This window comes from Lepidochelys kempii, chromosome 7 (assembly GCF_965140285.1).
Source record: "Lepidochelys kempii isolate rLepKem1 chromosome 7, rLepKem1.hap1, whole genome shotgun sequence".
Lineage (NCBI taxonomy): Eukaryota > Metazoa > Chordata > Testudines > Cheloniidae > Lepidochelys > Lepidochelys kempii.
In genome coordinates this window covers 15,443,870-15,469,496 of record NC_136386.1, presented here as the reverse complement: position 1 = coordinate 15,469,496, position 25,627 = coordinate 15,443,870, and the positions used below count along the sequence as shown (strand labels likewise).

General features: G+C 40.4%; 1 protein-coding gene across 9 annotated transcripts in view; it reads left to right on the top strand.

Moving 5' to 3' along the window:
* Positions 1 to 25,627, top strand: part of SUMF1 (sulfatase modifying factor 1) — a 328,295-nt gene that overhangs the window by 51,115 nt on the left and 251,553 nt on the right. For 5 of the 9 annotated variants that reach the window (XM_073351178.2, XM_073351172.2, XM_073351166.2 and 2 more), the window contains 2 exons: positions 12,312 to 12,371; positions 13,615 to 13,661. The exons of 2 other annotated variants lie outside the window; for them this stretch is intronic. In XM_073351178.2, the coding sequence (XP_073207279.1) occupies positions 12,312 to 12,371; positions 13,615 to 13,661 (107 nt within the window). The remainder of the gene's footprint in view (positions 1 to 12,311; positions 12,372 to 13,614; positions 13,662 to 25,627) is intronic. 2 more of the 9 variants (XM_073351169.2, XM_073351173.1) reach the window with 1 other exon arrangement.

Sequence of the window (25,627 nt, the reverse complement as noted above, 5' to 3'; positions counted from 1 at the left end):
GAGGGGTGAAGACTAGTTCAGCTGCTGTAGTTTTCAAAGCCATTTATCTGACAAGGTTCTGAGGGAAGGTTGGTGTATGTTTCTAAGTGTGAATACTTCCCATGCTGTCAGACATCGTTTAGGGCACAAACAAGGCTCTACCCTAGCATGTTGTTTGATAGAATGGTTACCTAGTTTTTCTGTAACTTGCCATTTGTATGTTGAGTTGGGTTTGTTTGGTTTTACAAGGATAGGGTGTTGGCTTGAACCCACATCCTGGAGGACAAATGAACTACTTTCTGTCTGCTCTCTACTTTTGACTTGTCTAGCTTAAATGGCCCTACTTGGAACTAAAGTGCTTGCCAGGATAGCTTACATAGTCATTGGAACACACAAGCATTCACATGACAGCAAGGTGCAGTCCTCAGAGAAAGATCCTTCTGGAAGAGCTAAAATGGCTGTTTTAATTAATTGGCTGGATGAGTTAATTCACTGTGTGTGAGATTATTTCTTTGCTACTGGGTAGTATCCATCCATCGTTTGTAGATGCAAGTCTTAATTAGGGCACCTAAAGCTTTTGTAGGGGTTTTTAATTTAGTTCAATTTAAATAGCTGCTGTTACTAAAAAGTTCTCTAAACAAATTGTTCCTCACCCTCGACACTCATTATAAAATAATGATTTCAGGAGACAAATTCAATCAACGTCTGAGAGCAATATCAGGGAATTGCAAGAAAGAGAAAAGAGTAGAGCTTGGTCAACAATAGTCATTACAATCTTACTTTCACAAAATGTCTCATCTTTGTCAAATATTTTTCAATGAAAGTCTGCTGTGCAGGTCTCAAAAAGTAGCACTTGGGAAGATGGGAAAGTCTAAACTGGGAGGGTGTGTGTGTGTGTGTGTGTTACACAGTACTGTAACATTACAGAAGATTAGGATTAATACTATCCCCAAGACCAAAAGTCTATACAATATAAAATCCCTTCATTAATGAATGTGATGAACAATATGAAGTTTAATTTGGATGATCATTCTAATATCATTTGACCAGTTTGAACAATTTTATACTTCATATATTGGGGCTGTGATTTTCAAAGCAGTTCAGCATTGCACTAACTAGAAGAATTAAGGATTTGGACTCTTACTCACATTTGTGTATATGGCCATTAAACATCCAAAGCTAATACGAGTAAGCTGTTCTTGTAAGGAAGCCATGATCACCTCTGATTTTCTGCTGATTTTCTGTTTCTTATGTATGAGCAGCTTTTATTTTGAACTTCAGTTCCTAGCAGATTTCTGGTATGATGTACTGTAAATGTCCCTTTTTATTTTGGCTTGAACAAATAAAAGGAAGCGGTGAATTTAACCCTCCACTTCACAGCATACAGCCATCAGTAGAGAGAGTGATACTTTGAAAAGCTTTGGTAGCTGTGTGAAAGCAACAGGTAAATTAATCTTGTAACTCAGTTTTAGGTTACAAATTCAGTAATTATAAGTAAGAAGATGAAATGGTTTATAAATGTGACTCTTTGTCTAGAACAAACTGAACGGAACTCGGACCAGAGCTTTCAATTCACTTGAGATAAAGAGCGTTTCTTTTTGATTATCAGTCCAAATAGCAAGTGTTCAAGGCAATAGCCTCCCTTCTATTGCAACAGCCCAGCACAGTGAAACTTTCATATGTACATGAGGGATCCAAAACAGGCAGGAATAAGAGCAGGACAACTTGAAATAGCTGATTTAAGAGATCTTCTTTTGATGCATTATGTAGCTTTATCAGCAATGAATTGAGAGGAAAAATAAACCATTGTCAAGCTTTCATATATCTGTATTGGATATACTTCAAGTGGCATATTGTGTCTTGCATAGTATTGCAGACTCTCAATTATCCATTGTGATGCTACTGCTTTTCTTCCGGCTCCCACCTTCATTTATAGTTTGACTCTTACTGCAAACCTGTCATTTTTTAATATCCCTTAAAAACACGTTTTAGGCAGACAGAAATTCAGATAGTGCACTTAGACTTAATGGGCCAAATTCTGCCTGGCATTGTGCCACCCTTTTGACTATAGAACTTGACCTAAGGTATGTAACAATGCATTCTGGGAGCTCTTTTGCATAAGAGATCTGTCTGGTGGAGCTGGTTTTGGGATATCAAGTGGTTAACTAGATGTTCTGTTTTGAAATTATTTGGCTTGAGTTTCAGGTCCTCTTTAAAGATAGGCAGGGAAAATAATCCATTCATACAACTGCAAGTGATATTTGTTTCTATGGTGAAACTGTGCTGAGGGAAGTGCAGATACCATCTAATTGAGAAGAGACTATAAAACTGGACTTTGACTTCCTACTCCTAACTGCAGCTTTGGCAGCATGCTTTTTTTTGTGGGGGTGGGGTGGAGGGGGGAGAAGGGAGCAGCAGCAGCAATGCCAGAGGAAACTAGTCCCTTAATTTTGAAAAGGGATTTTAACTGCTTGCTTTACTGTCCTGTGTTTCCTAATAGCTACAGAGTGTCAAGATCATGGGTGAGAAAGTAGTGCAAGGCAAACTAAATTCACAAGAAGGTTGGTCTTTGCTCCAACACAGCTTGCAGTCATTGCTAGTGCGTGTGAATGCAGGACCAAGCAATGTCAAACTTATTTTGTGAAGTGTAAATGATCAGCTTGCAAAGGGCAGCAGAGCATATGTTTGATCAATAAACTACAATTCCTTCATGGAGACTGATTTAATTGTAGCAATTTGTCTCATGTATACAATGCATAGTTACTGGATGACCTACAATTCTGTATTAAAGACGTAATTTAGCACAGCATGGAGTGGCGGTGTGGATGACTAGTGCTGTGTGGAAGGTTACATTCAAGGTTTGAGAACAGTTCGGTTTGTTTGCCTCTGAATTACTGATAGAACTGTTTTAATATTCCTGTAATGAGGGCTGTGTTATCTCGAGTCTCTTTTTTAATTCGTCACATAAACTGTACAAATGAGCAGTTTGTGATCTGAAACCAGCCCTTAATATGCTTTCTGCAAGTTGTGTATTAAAACAAAATACCCAATCTGAGTAAAGTGTGGTTATGATAGTTTAATCATCTCTAGGTTGAATCTTGGATGAAAGTCTTGACAACCATCGCTCTTTAGTTTATGGATGTGGCTTGGACTTGCCCTTTTGATAAGTTGTTTTTAGACCACATGCTCCACTCAGTGGTTGCTGCTGCTGCTCCTGGGATAATTGTGCAATATCTAATGCCTGATAGTGGAATGAAAGGAATAGGATATAGAGGTGCCCACATGAATCAGATGTGACCTGCAGTCACGGTTCTCTCTAACTACAGGGTGAGGGCACAGCTGATCAGCTCCAGGCTGTTGTTATGGGTGAGAGAAAACCCATAACAAGCTGGTTTTCTCCATCTATTAAGGAGAATAAAAGCATGAGAAAATATTGGCTTTTTGTGCTCTTACACTTTTTAATACAAGTTATCTGAAATTAGGTGGAGCCTTCTAGCCAAAGTAATAGCCTTGCTTTACTATATAACAACACTCTTAGGTGTATGCACCATCCTGGTGAAGCATTTGATGTTTGAGGCTTGGCTTCCTGGATGACTTTTAGACACTTAGAGGTTGCACTTTACTGTGGGACTGTGTTAGAGTTCTGCAGAGTAATCAAAGTTGTGTTAATATGCCCCAGTCAGCCAATGCTTAGACAAAGATGGCGTGGTGGCTCAGTAATTTATTAGTACTGTATGTTGCCTGGTTATTGGGATGTTTTCTGTGTGACTGTATTGATTTAGTTTGATAGGAGCCTGTCTGGAAAAACAGGCAGGAAGGAAAAGAATGAAGATAAGCCACCTCTCAACAAGCACTTGAGAATTGCTAAGGGACAATCCCAGAATAGTTGGCTCCAGGACTCTGTCTTGATCTCCAGTTGAGGCTACAGAATTAATTTGGACCACAAGTGTTGAAGTGTGGGAACACAGAAGAACAAAAGATCTATAGTGGGACTTAAAAGGGTCAGTCTCGCTCTCTCTCTCTCTCTCTCTCAAGCAGTCGTAGTACAGGGGAACTAGACTGAAACATGGACCTGCTGAGGATGTCTGAAGAAGTTAGGCCTGGCTAGGTTACCATCAGGTAAGAGACATGGATGTGGACTATTAAAAACTCTTTAAAAGCTTTGTTTCTACTGATAAAATAATTACTTTTGTTTTAAGAAGGTAGTTTGATTACTATAGACCACTGGTCAACCTCCCAAAGGGAAGACCCACAGGTGCCAGAACTCATTTGGAATTGCAAGATAGGAACAATTGATACACAGGGTACTGTAGCCGAGGGCCCGGTTTAAGAGTGGGAAAATTGCGAAATTATACCCAGGGATAGATAAAGGCACAAGACATCAGACCTAAGGGGGTGTACACAGGGGACAGAGGTGCAGCTAACTCTGTAGCAGTGACATTTCCCTCTCTGCTGCAACTGTCTGCAAAACAAGGAAGAGGATTAATGAAAAAGGGTGACCACAGAAGGAGGACGTGACTCGACAGTTTAAAGGGTTCCTGCCAGAGAGATTGTGAATAGAACTGATGTATGCAGTAGCCAATGATGATACTTGTCATGAGTGAGCTTTGTATTAATTCATGATAAGAAATGAAACTGACTTTTGAAAGGTGCTATTCTACACTCTTGATAAACCAATTAAGGGAACTTCTGTACTAAGCACCATCGTTTATGCTGTTAAATGTGAGCCTTGGTACTTGACAACCTTCTTGTTTGTCTTCTGGTGTTAATAGTTTCCAGGGCATAATTTGTGTAATACACTAAGGTTTTATTTTACAAACAAGATCCATCCCTTTTAGGTGTAACTATGGATTGTATTTTCTAAATGGACAACCTACCTAATTGTCCTTCAGTAATTGAGAATCTCCACTCACTGATATATTTTGCTTTCCACAATCAAATCTCCGAACAACTTTTCATGAGTGATGTACCTGAGTATTCGGATTCTAATATCTAAACTGTATTGTTAAATCTATTTACCTAAATTTGGGTTATTGCTGATTATGTATTCTATGTATCATATGACTTTTAAGAGCTAACTTTTTATTTGTGGATAACCTAAGCACTATACCCAGATGTACAAACCCTCTTTTCCCAACCTATGTATTATATACTTTTTTAAAATTCAGCTTTAATAAAATTTTTAAATCTAACTTGTTGCAGAAAGGTTTCCCTTATTATACTGCATTTTACAAGAGATCCTGTCCAAGTTCTTTAACCACACGTTGCATCAGGAAGCTTTATGAAATACTTGACTGCAAAGTCAAAGTCAAGTGCAACCTGCAAAAGAAAAAGAAAATGCCTCTGATTTCAGGCTGCCTTAGGGCAGATATTGTGGTGTGTTTGAGAGAGAAAAATATCCATCCGTGTCTCCAACACAGAGGCTTGGTAGTCTAATAAACTTATGCCTTAGCCTTTCACATGGGATATGCTCATGAAATGGATATCTATGATAGGAGTTCATATTCTAGAAAAGCGTCTGTGAGAATTAGGATTTTGGATTCTTTCAAGCAGTTTTACAGCGTTTTCTTAGTACAAATTGTGGGATGAAGGCTTGAAAATTGGGGGTGGGGGATATGTAGTAGGTGCTGCTGGGTAGGAGAGATGGTGCAGGGTAGATTAAATGACATTGAGTGGGATTGAATCCGTGTGCTGAGATCTGTGAACTTGTTTCTGTCCTCTGAATGCAGGTTGTCATAGTTACTGTAGCCTATGTATGCATGACACTTCAGTGCCATACAAACAATAAGCCTTCCTAAAGCCTTGTGACAAGAGCTGTAGTGTCTTACACATGGTGAATCTGAGGTATAGAGAGATGAAGTGACTTGCTAAGGCCATAGATTACATAAGTGGGAGAGCTGGGGGATCAGGTCTCTTGGTTCTTGGCTTCCAGCTCAAGGCTTAGTCTGCCACACAACTTTGCATCAAACTTCTGCAAGGGTTCATTTCCAACCCAGAGTATTAGTGTCTGAATGAAAACAGGTGGTCTTCATGGAGATATTTACTTCATGGCAGAATTATACTAGTATAGTTATGTCATGTGGGGACATTCTTATTCTGGAATAAGAGTGTCATTTTTCTGTTCATCTAGTATCTCTTTCAGAGCATCCTGCACCCACTTCACTTAGTTCAGGAGATCTGAGTGCTGTTTAAAAAACAGAACTCAGATGCAGGCATGGGTAAAGTGTGCATTTGTACAGCTTACAGTGACCGCACTCAAAGCTAACAATGGGGCCCATCAGACTTGTAGTTGGCCACTTGCATGCACGGTTATTTTTGCATGTGCATTTGGATGTGGCTGACTGAAATTCCTAAGGTCTCCCTTTCATTTCTGCGTGGTGCTCTTATTGATGCACTGAGCTGCAATGCAAGATACGAGGGAAATATCAGCAACAAACGTTGAGGAAGAGAAGCAAAGTTAAAACAAGTATAATTGCCCAATAAACTGTGGGTGTAACTCCAGCTCGTTTCTCTCATTTTCTGTGTCCCAGAGAGCTCTCTCAGTTGTTATAAAATAACTTTATCTTCAGTGATTTGAAAGGATACATTAAGAGGATGATGTTCTGTAATGTGATAGATCTCTAAAGAGAGAATCACGTTGGGAGGCATTGTTACAGCTCAAGTGGTCCGATAAAGCATTTCTATGTTCTAATACTATTTCAGAGGCTGGGATTTTCAGTATAATTCATGCTTTGTAACAAATAGCCCTCTAAGGTTTAGTTTTGTCTGGCACTGGAATTTTGTAATAGACTGACTTAAACCAAAGAAAATGGTAATTGTATTTGCATATCAGTAACAGGAGTTACTGTAATTACTGAGGCATACAACAATCACGTAGATGGACAAACACTTCTTTTAATCCCAGATTAGCATGCTCTTTCTGTTTTTAACTGGATTCCTTCTGAGCTGGTAGCAGGAGGGCTGCTGCTCTGAACTCTGTGCTCACTTCTTATTGCTTTGAGTGGGGAATCCTGCTATGGGTTTCTGTTTTTTGTTTTCACACAGATCTTGTTTTTATAGGCAAATGTTCCGCTTTCTGTTTGTGCTCCATGCTGGCTTCTCCTGAAATGAGATGAATTTTCTGTTTACGCATCATTTGTGCTTTTGATGGCTTATCTTTACAGTGAGACACGCAACATATTTGCGTCAAAGATTTTATGGGGTCTGTCATGGTTCAGAGCAACTGCACCTATATTTCCCCCAGTTGTTCAGCAAGGGTACCCACTCTCAGGTTTTCAGTTCCCCAACTGTTGCCTCTTCTGGGTGGACTGGAGACCTGCATCTCTCTCCATCTGACCTGGGTGTTTCTGGGCTATACAGCTCCCTGCCTTCACTATATATTTCCCAGAAGACAGTCTGCCTAAACAGACCTGATTGCTTTCTCCTCTGAGATTGATAACAGAATGATCACTACAGATACGTTACCACACAGTTTCCTATGCAAGTCTACTTTATTTTTAAGGTACAAACACTGCAGAGAAAACCTATTAAAAACAATGAAAGAACCTACACACGTTAATAAGCTTACCAGAGTCCATCCCAACTCTTCATAGGTTCTGGCAAGAGTGGTCTTTCAACACCCCACCCTAGGTATTTCTTTGTGGTTACAAGTTCACCAGAGCTTCAGCTCAGAAAAAGCACCCAGTCTTATGAGGCCTCAGTGGACTAAGTCCTTCCAGTCCTTCCCTAAGAATTGGGGTCCCCTGTTGACCAGGAGTTCTGTCTGTTTTCTGGATCAGGAAGAAGGAAGGCCCTGAGTCAGCCTAAATTTAGGTTTTTTATCCAAAAGTCTTTCCTCCTGTCTGTGGATCTCTGGAGAATCCAGTTTGAACTAGTATATGCATATTTCCTGGGGAGGGTGGGGGCTCAAAGGCTGATAACTGAAGAAGTTCATTAGCATCCCCCTCTCTAGTAGAGAAGGTACATGCAGTTCCCCAATAATACATACACAGTTGCATTTTTAATACAATGTACCCCAAAGGTGTTAACTTAAATATTATTGAATTAGGGTTAACTCAGTAAAGTTTAGCTGAATTCCATGAGGTTTGTTCCGTATATTACAGGACATTGTCTGTCTGTCACGGAGTACATTTCCCCAGACCTTGGAAATGGAGAATTAAGTAATTTTCAAGACGAGCACAAATCATGCAGTATATACAGAGGATGAACTAATAATTTTTCACCTGCAGTACATATTTGCCTGTTTTGGAGCGCAATTAAGTGTTGTACTGTAATGCTGTAAGAGTACCTGTGGTACCAAGTAATCTCCTAGATTGTATTCTTTCTCCCTCAAAGAAAGACCTTTCCAAGAACTGTAGTGGGGGAAGAGTGGAGGAAGCACAACTGTGTTCCCTTTTTGTCAGTGGGATCCACCTCACCCATTTATTAAGTAATGGACACCACTGTGGTCTGTTTTGACTCATTGGATCCATAGCTACATCTGATGCCTTGTAATCTCCTTTACCCGTGGTTAAATTGTGCCCTAATCAAGTAGTTTGGAAACTGTGGCAACTTCAGGTAAACTTCTAAAATGGAGATTATTAAACAGTGATAAAAATAAAACTTTCAGCACAGTAGTTTCAGTAGTGTATACTTATTATATTAAATTTATTTTAGGGTATTTCCACTCTTTCTTTTCAACATGCCATGGAGATGTTTATGCTTCCTAAGTCTCTTGAGGAGTGGTGGAGAAGCTGGGAGTTTTGGCAGCTAGGTAGGGGATGGTGGTGACTCCTGGAAATAAGCTGGAATTGTGAGATATGCACACCAGCTGGATGGTTCTTCTACAGTGATCAGCACTGAAATGGTTAAGTGCTGATACTTTAAGGCCATGTCTACACTATCACTTACGTCAGCAAAACTTATGTCACTCAGGGGTATGAAAACAACACACCTCTGAGTGACATAAGTTTCACTGGTGTAAATGGTAATGTGCATAGCTTCTCTCACGGCATAGCTACTGCCGCTCCTTGAGGTGGTTTCATTATGTCACACAGGCCACATCATTTTGGCAATGGATTTTTGAAGAGAACAAATTCTTCAGTGAAGTAGCTTTCCTGAGGTTTGGCCACTTTGCACAATCCTCTCTCTTCTAGGTATCTACTTGAATTGTCAAGGCACAGTCCATGGGGAAGGGATGTCCGCTTCTCACTTCAAACAAAATGATGTCCTTGTTGACCACCTCAACAGAGATGTCTAGGACTCAATAGGCCAGAGACTGAGTTATCCTTCTTACACCTGTTCTATAGTTCTGAGGACTGATTTCCTGGGGTGAGCATTTTGCACAAGATGCAGACTGTTTAAAAGCTGCAGGAAAGTGTAAACTCCTGAAGACACAGGGTATGTGGGCCTCCTTTCAAGTGTGTTATGAAGACTAATATGGCTCTCTACACTTCTTGTATCCGTACTAGAGAGGGGAATCATTTCTGTAATTGCTGTGGAGAAAGCTGGAAGTCTTTTCCTTAAACTCCCCATCTTATTGGCAGGTGGTGTTCCTGCACAGAAAGGTTGAGTGCTACTGATGGATTGAGGCAGGTGGGTGGTTATAAGGGAGGTGGGAATGGCTCACAGGTAAGGGAAAAGCTAGGGTGTGTGCGGAGGAGTCCTGACAGAGCAACCCTAAGAGCAGCCAAGTCTGGGGAGAAGGTTTGAGCTGATTGTTGTAGCTTATTTGGTAATAAAGCCAAATCCAGGAAACAGATGAATTTGGATTTTATACTGTGGCATTGCTTGTAGAATAGTTTGGAAAGAGATTTGGAAAGATGCTTATATATCACCTCTTTAGTTACTAGAGTGAAAAAAAACCTGCAGTAATCCCCACCCCACCTCTGTAGTTGTAAGGATAAAAATGAGTAACTGAATTACGGTGAATTTACTGTATGGTCTTTGTCCCCCTTCTCCCCATTTAAAAACCAGGCGGCATAGATTAAAAAAACAGGCGACTCTGCCATGTACATTGGTCAAACTGGACAGTCTCTACGTAAAAGAATAAATGGACACAAATCAGATGTCAAGAATTGTAACGTTCATAAACCAGTCGGAGAACACTTCAATCTCTCTGGTCACGCAATCACAGACATGAAGGTCGCTATCTTAAAACAAAAAAACTTCAAATCCAGACTCCAGCGAGAAACTGCTGAATTGGAATTCATTTGCAAATTGGATACTATTAATTTAGGCTTAAATAGAGACTGGGAGTGGCGAAGTCATTATGCAAGGTAGCCTATTTCCTCTTGTTTTTTCCTACCCCTCCCCCCCGATGTTCTGGTTTAACTTGGATTTAAACTTGGAGAGTGGTCAGTTTGGATGAGCTATTACCAGCAGGAGAGTGAGTTTGTGTGTGTATGGGGGTGGGGGGGATGTGAGAAAACCTGGATTTGTGCTGGAAATGGCCCACCTTAATTATGCACATTGTAGGGAGAATGGTCACTTTGGATGAGCTATTACCAGCAGGAGAGTGAGTTTGTGTGTGTGGTTTTTGGGAGGGGGGTGAGGGGGTGAGAGAACCTGGATTTGTGCAGGAAATGGCCCAACTTTATTATCATGCACATTGTGTAAAGAGTTGTCACTTTGGATGGGCTATCACCAGCAGGAGAGTGAATTTGTGTGGGGGGGTGGAGGGTGAGAAAACCTGGATTTGTGCTGGAAATGGCCCACCTGATGATCACTTTAGATAAGCTATTACCAGCAGGACAGTGGGGTGGGAGGAGGTATTTTTTCATATTCTCTGTGTATATAAAGTCTGCTGCAGTTTCCACGGCATGCATCCGATGAAGTGAGCTGTAGCTCACGAAAGCTCATGCTCAAATAAATTGGTTAGTCTCTAAGGTGCCACAAGTCCTCCTTTTCTTTTTGCGAATACAGACTAACACGGCTGTTACTCTGAAACCTGATATTTTACAAATATCATTTTTTAAGTATATCGCTGTTTTTTTTTCTCTTTAGAAATACAGAACCTTGTTTTATACATCATGCCAACTTTAAAATTCTTTGCTGCCGCATAAGGAATTCCTCATTTACTTGGAGTTATCTGTGAGACTTGCACTGAGACACTTGACTGAACTATTTCAAGTAATTTGCAGAATATATGATTGTTCAGTAGGTACAGGAATCTGAATACCTGTCTATGTCAGTGCATTTACCCTGGCCAAGTAAAAGTTTTTCATTTTGATACTGATTTTAGGCTCAGTATGCCAGCAAAACAATCCATAACATATTATTTAAGATAATATTTATAGCTTTTGTAAGCAAGACATATTCTCTTGCATATCTTGCCAGTTTGAGATAGTAAAGCTCTTCCTGCCTAGAGGTGGAGTTTCATGTGAAGGAGAGAGAGCAACTTTTACTTGGACTCTTCTGGGAAATTTTCCCTTTGGAAGTAGCCTGTGTATAAATTAGTGGTGTAGACAAATATAAAACGCAGCAGTAGCTTGTATCTTGTAATGCCTTTCTTCCAGGTTTTCAAAGTGCTTCCCATGCACTAGCTAGTTAATACTTACAAAAGCAGGCGAGCAGTATGGTAACCATTTCACAGCTAAGGGAGACAAGCACAGATGTGCCCAGATTCCCATATTGAGAATGTAGTCAAGCCATTAGTAGAACTCTGGTTTCCTGACTTTCAGCCCCCTGTTCTAATGGCTGGGCAACCCTTCTTACTTGTGGGGGTGGAATTCATAAGGGATTGTGAAATTAAAGTCTGCATGAGAAGACATTGTGGGCCTGCCCTTCCTAAAATGTGTGCACACAAAACATGCCTTTAATTGCAGGCCCATACAGTTACACAAGGGCCACACTGGGCCTCACAGAAAGCACTGAACTCTTCAGCTGCTTCCATGCGACATGTGGATGGGGAGAGAGGCAGTACAGTGTAAATGACAGGTGAAGATTATGATCTTGTCTCCTATGGGAATTCTGCAACAGCGGAGCTTTTTTCATATCTTTCTTCAACATCATTACTCTTCACACTTGTCATTCTGCTTGTTACAGTATATTATGAGCTTCTTTAAAGAAACAAGATAGCACACTGCCCTCTTGACAGGTAGAACAATGATTAGAATTTTAAGTACTTATTACAGTGGTGAAATCAGAACAATTACTCTGTCCTGGCTTCCAGTCTCCTGCAATGCAATTATTTCAAGCTTCTCTGGTTTCAGAAACAGCTGCAGTTTGTTTGTTTTGAATGCTGGTGGTCATTCCTCTTCCATTTTCCTGCTCTTACCACTTTGTACCTTTACCCTGTAATTGGCTGTTGCTCTTTTTCAGAAGAAAAGTAACTGGTGTCCTTCCATCCACAGAAAGGGCCCTCATCAGGGACTGACAGAGTGAAGAAAGGTGGATCCTATATGTGCCATAAGGTAAAGCTAAAAGACCCACAGCAAACTTCACTGGTTTAGCTATCAGGTTGTTGTTAGTAATTACTGCTTTCTATTTTTGTCTACATTTATTTGTGATTATCTAATGAGACTAAGCTGAAATAAATATATTAGGCTATTAATATATAATAGGAACCTGATACTTGGTACACAGGAATAGTTCAAAAATACTGCATAAACATTATATGGTTACATTTTTTAATTGCTCAGATAATTATCATGGTAGTACCCTTGAAAGGATATGTAAATATCTCAATGAAGCAAAGTCAGGTTCCCATATTACCAGAGGTGATAAAGTACCAGTTTTCCACATCTAGAGACATGATCTCAGAATTTAGCTGTCCCATCTCCATAGGAGACAGTAGCCAATTTTGTCCTTGATCTCCACCTACTGGTCTAGTTGATGCCACTTCTAGGAATGTCTAGGTTTGACGTGATGCGAACTTGGTTGTAGACGCTCCACATTATTCAGTACAACAAACAGCCTCTTACAAAGTTAACCAAACCAATATTGTATGGTACCATTTTACTCTGGCTTGGCATGAGAGCTTGCAAAAAGAGAATTTACTTTTTGCAAACATTGTCAGATCCAGGCTTGCAAAGTTATTGCAGTGTGAGTCCGTAAAGGTTACTTCACTGTTCCATCATTTACAGGACAGTATTTGGTAAAGTCCTCAACTGCCGGTACTTCCCACATATCATGTGTGCTCTCCTGAGTACTCTGGAGACCCCATTGTACTATGTCCTGTACCATTCCATTCCAGACCTTAATGATTGTTATCACTGGAGGAACCGAAACCTATCTTCTCTTCCAGAGGATGGTGTCATTTATGGTTCTTGCATTTTTGTATGTAGAGTTTTCCTCGCAGTTCGCAACCATTTTCAGTATGCACTCTTGAAGTCAACACATAGCATTCAGTGTTTTTTTGAGGGGTTTGTATGCACGGGGGAGAGGGGGTTGATTATCTTTTTATTATAGCAAATATTACTAGAGATCTTGGGGGCTTCCATAATTTTTTTTTCTGACCAAAACCTTCCTTTTTAGAACAGATCTTAAAATAAAACCTTTTTGTGCCCAGGAGTCAATTAGAAGAGGATTATTGGAGTTGTTCTCTGTTCTTTTCTAATGTTTAGGAGATGTTTAATGTTTAGGAACCTTCTACAAGTTAAGCAGATGTACTTATAAGTGCAAAGGCTTTTGACAATGCACATCTTATTTCTTAAGACTTTTGAGAGAACATGGACTTTTTGGAATTTCCATTTTATAAAAAGGTAAATGTGCCTATGTTAAAACCATTTATTTTATAAAGCACGGTAATTTAAGCAATATCTGATGACATTTGATCACAGAATTACTCTAGTCATTGCTAAAATTAGCAAGTAGTCATGGAAATATGCAAAATAACATTCTCCAGAATTCAGTGTGTTGCCTTTTTTGCTGTAAGGTAAAAAATTCAGTATTGGAGAAGAGAACTGATGTTCCTTTCTTTTTAATAATCATGTTTCCAGAATTGCAGAATGTAGCCAATGCTCATGTTCCTTCTGTAATTTTCTTGCATGTAGTTCTCTACCATGTATTTTTCTTGCATTTTGGGAGCTGTAAGCATTAAATCAACTAAATACTGGTGAAATAGGAAAATTAAAAAAAACCAAAACACTACCTAATCTGAAAACATGTGCTCCACAATTCCAGATTAAATTGGTTCAGGATAGTATTACTTAAACTGCGTTTTAAATCGGAATTAGTGTAAGAAAGGAACACACACAACTGTGCCTTGCTATGTTATAGCTATACTGCTATACAGTGAATAGGCATATTTCACAGTCAAGAACTAAATTATCCCTGGTTTTTAAACATCCTTCTGCCTCTGTGTTGATGGGGAAGTTATGCCCAAATTCAGCAAAATAAGGGGTAGGAATAGCTTTGTACTGCACCTTTCATGTGTCAATCATCTCAAGGCACAGTTGTTAGTTAGATCCTGGTGATGCAGGAACTGTGTAGGTAAATATAAAAATGTCAGGTACTACTGAGTTTGTGAAAGTGACTGCTACGGAGACTCTTCAGTAGCTTGCACACAGTGTTGTGGATTAGAATGCAAGATTAGAGAGAGGAAATATTGGAACCATCAAATAGGATTATCCTTCACTCATTTTGTAAATTGCAATATAGTCTTCAGATTGCTTCTGGACAGTTGTCAGAGACCGGAGTTAGTCAGGATGACATCCTTATGGCAGTGTAGCACCTCCATCTTCCCTCCCCACAAGCCCTTTCCCTAGGGCTGTACTAGCTTTCCACTTGTTCAAGTCTAAATCCTAGTTTAGAAGCTGAACTCACCAAGTTCAGAGGTAAGAGTGGTGCCAGCTGAGCCAGGCCAATGTGAGGGAAGCTGGAACATAACTCCTTTTTGCAAGTGTGTACACCTGCAGTCCTACCACACTGCCTCACCAGTAAACCATGTTAGCTGCAAGAATGCTGGTAGAGCTTATGCTTACGTCAGTATCCTGAAATGACTCAGTGCTTGCTGAGATGAATGGGTGCAAAAAAACTTTCCTTGTGTTACATAGGCTCCCCACACACGGAAGAAAAGGGGAAGCGCTTTAGTGGACAAGCCTCAGAGGAACAGGGGAGGAAGCAGATGGTCCCAATAGGGGCTTAGGCTAATAAAGTGTTAATTTTCTTACTAATAGTAAAACTAGAAAAGCTTTGAGCGGATTGGAAGCAAGAATATGACAAATGGAGAAACAGAGAGCTTCAGAGAGTTTGGGAGGGCTGTTAGTCTGAGATGATGGGACTCATTGTTTGTTCTTTCCTCCCAAAGACTAACATTTCACTAATGCTGTGGTGAGGGATTAATGGATTCCACGTGAAAGCCTTTTTGAAATGTTACTCAATCTCATGTAAACATTCAGTCCAGTGATGTTGCATCTCTTTGCAGAGAGAATTTAACAAGAGGCAATAACTAGTCTCTTTCTCTCTCTATGTCAAATATAAGGTTTGCATCCGCTGAAGTGAGCTGTAGCTCACGAAAGCTCATGCTCAAATAAATTGGTTAGTCTCTAAGGTGCCACAAGTCCTCCTTTTCTTTTTATAAGGTTTTATGGAGTTTTGAAACTGGATTAACCCTATTCTGGAATTCTGCAGCTGCATTTATTGAACCTTCTTGTAAATATTTTCTTAATCTATAAAATAGATTGATTTCCAGCTGTTTTATTAATATTTTCACTGTGTCCATCTTAGACCAGTGTTGCTACTCCATACACTGCTAGTTGTGAAGGATTGAGCCTAAGAGTTCAAACTTCTAAAGCCAAACCACTTTTTAGTCTTTCTCCAAAGTGTGCACTGTAAGAAGTATCTTGCATATTACACTTTCATCACCTATAACTCAGTTACTGCTTGACCAACCTGCTTCATACTTCCAGGAAAAATTATTCAGCCTGCGAGGAAACTTATATGGAAAAAAGGGTATATCAAAGTGTAGGACTAAGATGTCAAACATACGGAAATCTAGTTGCAACCCTGTATAACACCATTATATTTATGTTGCTCCCTTCATAAATAGCCACAAGGTGTAATGCCAGGGCTTATCTGAGTGAAAGGGGAGCCATCAAACTGAATATTTTAAAATAGACTAATGAAAAAAATCACTTTCTGATAGAGCCCTCCTTTTAGCAGCATGTCCTGAAACTTTAGGGATTTCTTTCTTTCTTTTTTTCTTAAACAGCAGAAAAGACTTTCTTGCTAAGAGTCTTTTCAATTAGTCATTTTCTCTCTTGTTAACTGACTAGAGAGGGAAATAGTGAAACTGACTGCACCCCACCTGCTACCAACTGCAGAGAGTAAAACTGATGTGTAAATACATCCTCTGCTACTTTCATTTTTAGTAATCTTCATTGTTACTTGTAAGAATACACGGTACACCATCCGTGACAAGTGTGACTTTCAGTTTGAGAAAGAGCTTTTACCCAACAGGAATGTGTTGGGTGATGGCTTGTTGAAGAGAAACTGGTAAGAGATGGAGCTTTCAGCTTGGATAGCAGTGAGAGACTTGAAATTATTTCTGAAGAGTTTGATTACTACCATCTTACAATAGCCCTTCAAGTCTTATTGATTTAACTCCCAGCTTCTGGCATGAACCACAGCTGTGGCCCAAACTCTGTTCACATTACACTAAAAACATGTCCCTCTTTGTGTATTCAGATTAAAAACAAACCCATTCCATTCCTTTCCTTCTCAAAGCCTGCAGCTGGTAAATCATCCTCATAATTAGATTAAATTTCCTGTGAGAATGTAAGGTCACATTTTCTGCACTGATTTCCTTCTTGGGTGAAATCAATGTCACACGTTAATTAGCAGCTTTGATTAAATTAACACTGGAATAGAATCTTCTTTACTGATGAATAATGTGACCCATTTTAAAGGCTTTTAAAGATTCAAGTCTTTTTTTAGGTGTTAAAAGTAGGCTGTGTATTAAGACCAAAAAATCGTATAGTACAAAGAATTCTTTATTAGATGCCTTTTAAAAACCATTTAAATTGATTCCTCTGCTCCCTTTAGAGTTGGCAAAGGGTGTGGGCGGGGATGGGGGAGTGTGTGTGTGTGTGTGTGTGTGTGAGAGCGAGCGAGAACCTTGCTAACCACTTTATTTTCAAAGCAGATAGTCTTGTAAAATGTAGTAGGATGCTGCTTCTTGTAATATCATGAGTTGCACAGAGCCCTCTGCAGCATGGTGGCAGTTACCGTACACAGTATTTTTGCTCAGGGCAAAAACCGTTCTCTGGGTTCATTGTTTGTACCTATATCAAGAACTATAGCTTGAATTTTTCCTTAGGTGGAGGCACTTAACAGTTAATGGAGGTAAACACCAGTGAAGTGTCTCCACACTGAATGGGCAAAACTTGACTGCACTGAATTTGGTTATACAAAGGAATCCACTACTTGGCCTATTATCCTGGAATATAAGCCACTACAAAGTAGTAAAATATATTTACCCATCTAGAAAGCAGCCTGTCCCCATTCCTTGTTCTTGTGACTTTCCTTCATAGGCAGAGAGACATCAAATTTCAATTCAGAACTAGTGATTGTTTTACGGCAATGCAACATCTGAAGAAGGTGTTCGTAATGTCAGATAACTGATGGGCCCATAATGTTGTGAATGGCACAGACAAACCCCTTTAGGCTGGAATTTCCCAAGGAGTTTCCCTTTTTTGTGCAGAAACCATGGGAGCGTCTACACTTGCCAATGACTTTTTGCAGTGAAACTCAGAAGTCTCACCGCACAAAGAAAACCACCTCCACGAGAGGTGTACAGCTCTTACTGGTAATGCTTTTGTGGTGATGAGCAAGTGAAGACACGTTCTTCCTGTTTACACAGCTTTTAGCCTCCACAGGATATCCCACAGTGTCTACAGCGGAGTTGCGGGCAGAGCGGTCACCTAAATAGACATCCACCCCTCCTTCCTGCAAAGCCCCAGGAACTTTGAAATTCCCCTTCCTGTTTTCTTGGCAAGTGCTCACTTATCATCCAGGAAAGTCCCGGACGACTGGAAAAAGGCTAATGTAGTGCCCATCTTTAAAAAACGGAAGGAGGAGGATCCAGGGAACTACAAGCCAGTCAGCCTCACCTCAGTCCCCGGAAAAATTATGGAGCAGGTCCTCAAGGAATCAATTCTGAAGCACTTAGAGGAGAGGAAAGTGAAGGAACAGTCAGCATGGATTCACCAAGGGGCAAGTCATGCCTGACTAATCTAATTGCCTTCTATGACGAGATAACTGGTTCTGTGGATGAAGGGAAAGCAGTGGACGTGTTGTTCCTTGACTTTAGCAAAGTTTTTGACACTGTCTCCCACAGTATTCTTGCCAGCAAGTTAAAGAAGTATGGGCTGGATGAATGCACTATAAGGTGGGTAGAAAGTTGGCTAGATTGTTGGGCTCAATGGGTAGTGATTAATGGCTCCATGTCTAGTTGGCAGCCAGTATCAAGCGGAGTGCCCCAAGGGTCGGTCCTGGGGCCGGTTGTGTTCAATATCTTCATAAATGATCTGGAGGATGGTGTGGATTGCACCCTCAGCAAGTTTGCAGACGACACTAAACTGGGAGGAGTGGTAGATATGCTGGAGGGTAGGGATAGGACACAGAGGGGCCTGGACAAATTGGAGGATTGGGCCAAAAGAAATCTGATGAGGTTCAACAAGGACAAATGCAGAGTCCTGCACTTAGGACGGAAGAATCCAATGCACCGCTACAGACTAGGGACCGAATAGCTAGGCAGCAGTTCTGCAGAAAAGGACCTAGGGGTTACAGTGGACGAGAAGCTGGATAGGAGTCAACAGTGTGCCCTTGTTGCCAAAAAGGCCAATGGCATTTTGGGATGTATAAGTAGGGGCATTGCCAACAGATCGAGGGACGTGATCGTTCCCCTCTTTTCAACATTGGTGAGGCCTCATCTGGAGTACTGTGTCCAGTTTTGGGCCCCACACTACAAGAAGGATGTGGAAAAATTGGACAGTCCAGCGGAGGGCAACAAAAATGATTAGGGGACTGGAACACATGACTTATGAGGAGAGGCTGAGGGAACTGGGATTGTTTAGTCTACAGAAGAGAAGAATGAGGGGGGATTTGATAGATGCTTTCAACTACCTGAAAGGGGGTTCCAAAGAGGATGGATCTAGACTGTTCTCAGTGGTAGCAGATGACAGGACAAGGAGTAATGGTCTCAAGTTGCAGTGGGGGAGATTTAGGTTGGATATTAGGAAAAACCTTTTCACTAGGAGGGTGGTGAAACGCTGGAATGCGTTACCTAGGGAGGTGGTGGAATCTCCTTCCTTAGAAGTTTTTAAGGTCAGGCTTGACAAAACCCTGGCTGGAATGATTTAATTGGGGATCGGTCCTGCTTTGAGCAGGGGGTTGGACTAGATGACCTCCTGAGGTCCCTTCCAACCCTGATATTCTATGATTCTGTGATCTGGTCAGGTGACAATGCCTGCTCCATGGAGAAAATAATCCCCTGCTTGGAGCAATGCTGAGCTACTGGAGCTGATTAGTGTTTGGGGAGAGGAGGCTGTGCAGGGACCCAGGATGTCCCGTGATCACTCCGCCCCTTCCCACAAGACCTGTCGTCAAAATGGAGAGCTGCACTGTGGAATAGCTGCCCTCAGTGCGCTGCTCTCATCGGTGATGGAAGTGCTGCAAATGTAAACACACTCTGATGCCTGTGGAAGTAAGTGAGTACACAAACCAGCGCTTTTCTTTCACCGGTTCACTATCACCGTTGAAACTGACAGCGCAAAAACTCTGCAAGTTTAGGCATAGCCACACAGTAAAAGTTTTTTGCTATGCTTTGATCTACTCCCATTTCAGAGTGGGGTCGATCAAAATGCACTACAGAACTTCTAGCATGTGGCTGCAGGGTCTACATGGACACTTCAGTATGTAGCAGGACACTACTTATTTCTTAAACCCCAGAACTTTAACACACACAAACCAAAACACAGAGGGAAAACAGGCTGCTCCATACAGTAGAGAAGCATAACTCACCCCCACCTTATTCTAGACTGGCTCTGCTGACTGACTGACTGAAAATCCAGATCACATGTTTTCTCACTGAGCACCTGGCCTGAAAGAAGGACCAGGAAAGACTCTGAGAATTTAAAGTGATGGTTTATAATTTTAATACAGTTTTCAATATACTACAAGGCAGTTAGGTGCCCAAGTCCCAAAGAAATTAAAATGGAAGTTGGAGGCTTAAATTACTTACTTTCCTTAGATGATAGAACACCACAAATTATTTTGTATAGCAGAGATTGTTTTGCAAGTATATCAGAATTAGAGCTGTGTGAATAACTGACTTCTTTTCCAGTTCTCTGGCTGTTCTGAAATATCAGAATGTTTTGTTTGATATATTTTTAGGGTATTTTAATTTTAATAAAATGTAAGTAAATTTCAAAACTGACATTTCAAATCAAAAACTCAAATGGTTTGGTTTTTTTCAGATTTTTTGAGTCTTTTTTTTATTAAAAATTCAGCAAATTTGATGTAAATTAGCTAAATGTTTTGGTTGACCCAGATCTGCTTTCGGGGGAGAGGGGAGAGAGTTTTTCTGATGAGAAATTCTTATCAGAATGACAACTCCTCTACAGACTTCATAGGCAAGTAAATTTATCCTTCATCCTAAAGGATCCTGAATGACTTGTATACAGTACCAAGGGACTGCAGCCACCTCTGAGGTGTAAGAGTAGTAAGTGGTACACAGCCTACAGCACAGCAGCAGAAGAGTGGGGAAATGTTGGTAAACTAACATGACAGTAAACATCTTACCAAAAAAAAAAAAAAAAGTGGCCTGGAATCTGTAGGGATGGTTTTATCCTCAGAATGGCTATTTGCAGATGAATGATTGTGCAGTGGTTCCTCTGGGAAGTGCTAAAACTTGTCTGACATAGCAAAATCTCTCTGTACAAATTCACTTTGTCAAAATGTAACATTCACAGAAAAATGGAGCGATCTGATAAATTATCTGATTGGAAAAAACTGGTTGGAAAATCGTTCTCAGAGTAGTTATCAGAGGTTCACAGTCATGCTGGAAGGACATAACAAGAGGGGTCCTGAAGGGATCGGTTCTGGGTCCAGTTCTGTTCAATATCTTCATCAGTGGTTTAGATAATGGCATAGAGAGTACACTTATAAAGTTTGCGGATGATACCAAGCTGGGAGGGGTTGCAAGTGCTTTGGAGGATAGGATTAAAATTCAAAATGATCTGGACAAAGTGGAGCAATGGTCTGAAGTAAATAGGATGAAATTCAGTAAGGACCAATGCAAAGTACTCCAGTTAGGAAGGAACAATCAATTGCACACATACAAAGTGGGAAATGAGTGCCTAGGAAAAGGAGTACTGCGGAAAGGGATCTGGGGGTTATAGTGGATCACAAGCTAAATATGAGTCAACAGTGTAACTCTGTTGCAAAAAAAGCGAACATCATTCTGGTATGTATTAGCAGGAGTATTGTAAGCAAGACACGAGAAGTAATTCTTCTGCTCTACTCCGCGCTGATTAGGCCTCAACTGGAGTATTGTGTCCAGTTGTAGATGCCACATTTCAGGAAAGATGTGGACAAATTGGAGAAAGTCTAGAGAAGAGGAACAAAAATGATTAAAGGTCTAGAAAACATGACCTATGAAGGAAGATTGAAAAAACTGGGTTTGCTTAATCTGGAGAAGACTGAGAGGGGACGTGATAACAGTTTTCAAGTAAATAAAAGCTTGTTACAAGGAGGAAGAGAGAAGAATTGTTCTCCTTAACCTCTGAGGATAGGACAAGAAGCAATGGGCTTAAGTTGCAGCAAGGGAGGTTTAGGTTGGACATTAGGAAAAACTTCCTAAGCACTGGAATAAATTGCCTAGGGAGGTTGTGAAGTCTCCATCATTGGGGATTTTTAAGAGCAGGTTGGACAAACACCTGTCAGGGATGCTCTGAGTCTAGATAATACTTAGTCCTGCCTTGAGTGGAGTGGACTGGATTAGATGACCTCTCAAGGTCCCTTCCAATTCTGATTCTTTTTCTAACATCATGAGCTTTATAAGCCAGCTACTCAGAAGTCAGTCATGCAAAATCCATTTGCACCTGTGAAATTGTGAGAGTGTAAATGAATGACTCTGTGTGTACTTCCATGAGCTATGTACATCAATACAGGGTCCTACAGTGCTATGCAGCCTTTAGATGGCTTGCTGGTTGTACCAATGAAAATCTTTCCCTCTAACTCACAAGTTACTGCATGGTTTCACAGTAGCAGCCGTGTTAGTCTGTATTCACAAAAAGAAAAGGAGTACTTGTGGCACCTTAGAGACTAAGAAATTAATTTGAGCATAAGCTTTCATGAGCTACAGCTCATGCTGCTAGGTACAACAGAACTTGTTCTGCATGACATTTTGCAGGGAATCAAAGGATTCTCATCGTAGGCATGTCTCTTGGGGGAAAATGAAACTTCTTGGATATATTTTTAGTACTCTCATTCTTTTTACTGCAAGGCTATATGGTGGTGTGAACTGGGTTCTATTTTTGGCTCACGCATTAGATCAAACTAAATGCCAGTTGTGGAACCTACATTCCTGGAAGGGGTGTTGAGCCTGAAATAAAAAACAGTTTGCGTTTGCAGGGCTGGCAGTGCAGGGGGGAAAATACATCTTTGTTGTGAGCTGGGTGAAATCTTTTTTACAGGCTGAGTTTAAAACATCATTGAGATTGATAGGCATGAATGCACCTTGCAGTTGAAATAACTGTTAGGATAAGCCCCCACCTAGGACACAAGGAGTATCTGAACCTGCCCGAGAAGTTTTGTTGAATATTGTTTTAGGCAAAGAGGAGTGGGGAGTGGGTGTGTGGGAGGGACAGAGGGAGAGGAGGGAAGACAGAACACAGAGGACCAGAGGGATACAGACAGCTCAAAGGAGCAGCTGGAAGGACTGTGTATGACCTGGAAGACACCTGGGGAGAGGGTGCAAGCTGAAAAGGCTGTTGTTGGCTCTGTGAGCAAAAGAAGAAATTTCCTGCTATTTGATTCCTTCTGTGTTCAGAGACTAGGACTTCAGACATTCCTTGTAAATAAACAAGATTGCATCAAAGAAATATGAGTATTGCCAATTTCTCCTCCTAACTGAAATGTCCCCAGGGCCCCAAAATTTGACTAGCCACTTGGATCAAAAAGGGGCAACTCTTATAAATGTCATAAACAAGCACATTTGATCTGGAAGGAAGATGATGAACAAAGGAATCCCATAATGTCATTTTTAAACACCTGCCAGTTTAATCACATTTTTAATTAGTGTATGTAGGAAAATCATTAGCATCTCCAAAGGTAAATGCAAAATATTAACTGTTCTAAGCATATTGCAATTCATGAATGTGGACTTCTCAGTTTTCAATATTAAGGCACACTTCATTAATGTTTGAAATGCTCTCACTATTTGAACATTATAAGGAGAGAGGTGGAGAGATCCTATTCCATTGTTAAAGTGTCTGTATATAAACACAACCAGTTACCTCTGCTTTCTGCAGATGCTTCTAGAATATTTGTCACTTGAGAGTTAATGTTTCCAAAAAGTGAGGAGTGTTCTACTTGATAGGAAGAGGTAGATAAAGACCCCTAGTTTTTGTGTTGACCTACGTTTTTACAAATAACTCCTTTTGCCTGTCCCAAGTTAACATCATAGTTTTGCAGCTTTAATCATGCTTTCAGTGAATTTATTCTCCAAAAGGGAGCAAAATGCAAAGTCCAATAAATGGTGTAGTGGAAGAGGGAAAGCTAAAAAATTTTCAGTACCTACAGTTTGTTAAACTGAAGTAAAACATACTTCATATTATTTAATACTGCGTGCTGGAAATCTGAAAGGTGCTGAAATGAAATCTCTCCAACTTATTCAAATTTGTGTTATGCTAATTGCTGCAAGTTTCTTACTCTCTGCTAACTGAAAATACGAACTGGAGTGGAAGTTTATCTTTTTAAATCGGTAGTCCAAGGTGAGGGACTAAAGTTTAACCGTAATGAAGTTCATTTAATCCTTTCTGAATAATTTCTGGTGGCCCTTCCATTAAAAACTCTAGGCCAAATTTATCCTTGATGCTAGTGGAGCGAATTACACCTGGGATGAATTTGATCCCTTTTGTTGGACTGTAAGTGTGGTAAGCCTGCGTATGTTGTTGAGACAGTGCTCACACAAAACAGATATATAAATTACTAATCTTTTCAGATTTTCATTTTTGGACTAAAAAATCTGCAGTATAACACAAAAGTTATCTACACTGGAAACCACTGACTTGGGACTGTGTGTATGTGTGTCAATCCTTGCATCGTCTCCATTGACTGTTTAGTGCTTGTGAACCATTCCTGACTGCCACCACTGAAGATTCAAACCTGTTATGCACAGAACAGGTACAGAATTAGCAGTGCAAGCTTTTGACAGTTCCTTACCAATGTGCTTCAGTCCCAGCAGAGGGGCCACATTAAAGAGAGTCTGAGAGGGTAGGTCACGCTGGATAATCCTGTGCTGCCTCCCTCATATCAGAAAGATTTGAAATAACAGTTCCTCCTCTTACTTTCCTAAAGGGGAACTTCCACATAATTGCAGCCTATTCTGAAATCAGGCCAGCAAGAGAGGAAACAGTCAGCGCAAAATCATTGCTTCCCAAGAACTTCTGAGAGGCAGCTGAACCATCTATCCCAGTGGTTTTGTTTTAAATGAAAATGTTTGTGACAGCAATATAAGATGCAATATAGATTATATCAGAGTATAGGTATCCCTAAAAAGACTACCAACAGGAATACCAGAACATAAGATGGTCTTCAGTCCAGTTGCTTTTTTTCCTCAGGATGTCATTCAGTCATGGTCAATAGGATTTTTTTAGACAGATGTCAGTACCTTTCACTTCCAGATCCTCCTTATGTATCAAGACCCTTTGCCCCATTAAATCAGTTTTATTCGATACAAAGAGAAAAAGTAGAATAATAGAATGCCTTGACGACAAATCTTGTGCAATGAGAAAAGGCTAGTTTGCACTCTTACTGTCAAATATTATGTTGTACAGCTACATTGATTGGGTTAAACTGAGAAATATTTGTCTGATCTTATCGCTGTTTCATTGTCCAAACCATGAAGTGCTACACTAGAATCTAATCTGTGCCTTATTAAGTATGTTTCAGTCTTATGTTGGAAATTAGGGGGGGGGGCAGCACGGGAGAGAGGCAGGATGCAATTCTAAATTTGACCTATAAAGTTCTTCACACATGATCAGAATTTTCAATTCTTCAAATGCATGGAATACAGATTTTTTTAAAAGGGGAATAGAGGGAGAGATCTATTAGTTACTAATCTTTTCAGATTTTCATTTTTTGACTAAAAATCTGCAGAATAGCGTAAACGCCATCTATACTGGAAACAACTGAAAAGTGCAAGAAAAAGTATATTGGAATATACACTGAACTGCATTCTGAAATGGACTTGCATTAAATATATTGATGTATATATACTTTAAGCTTGTGCAACTACTGTTTATGGTATTTCATCTAAAGTAAATGTATTACAGTTCTCAGTAAGTTAATATTAATTAGGGTTGCCAGGCATCCGGTTTTCGACCACTGCTGCCTCCCCCAGTGCCCCATCGCCCCAGCCCCTTCTGCTTCCGTACCCACCTCCCCATCCAGGACTTAATTTGTGCCCAGACTTGCTGGGACTGGGTAAGTCTGCTGTGAA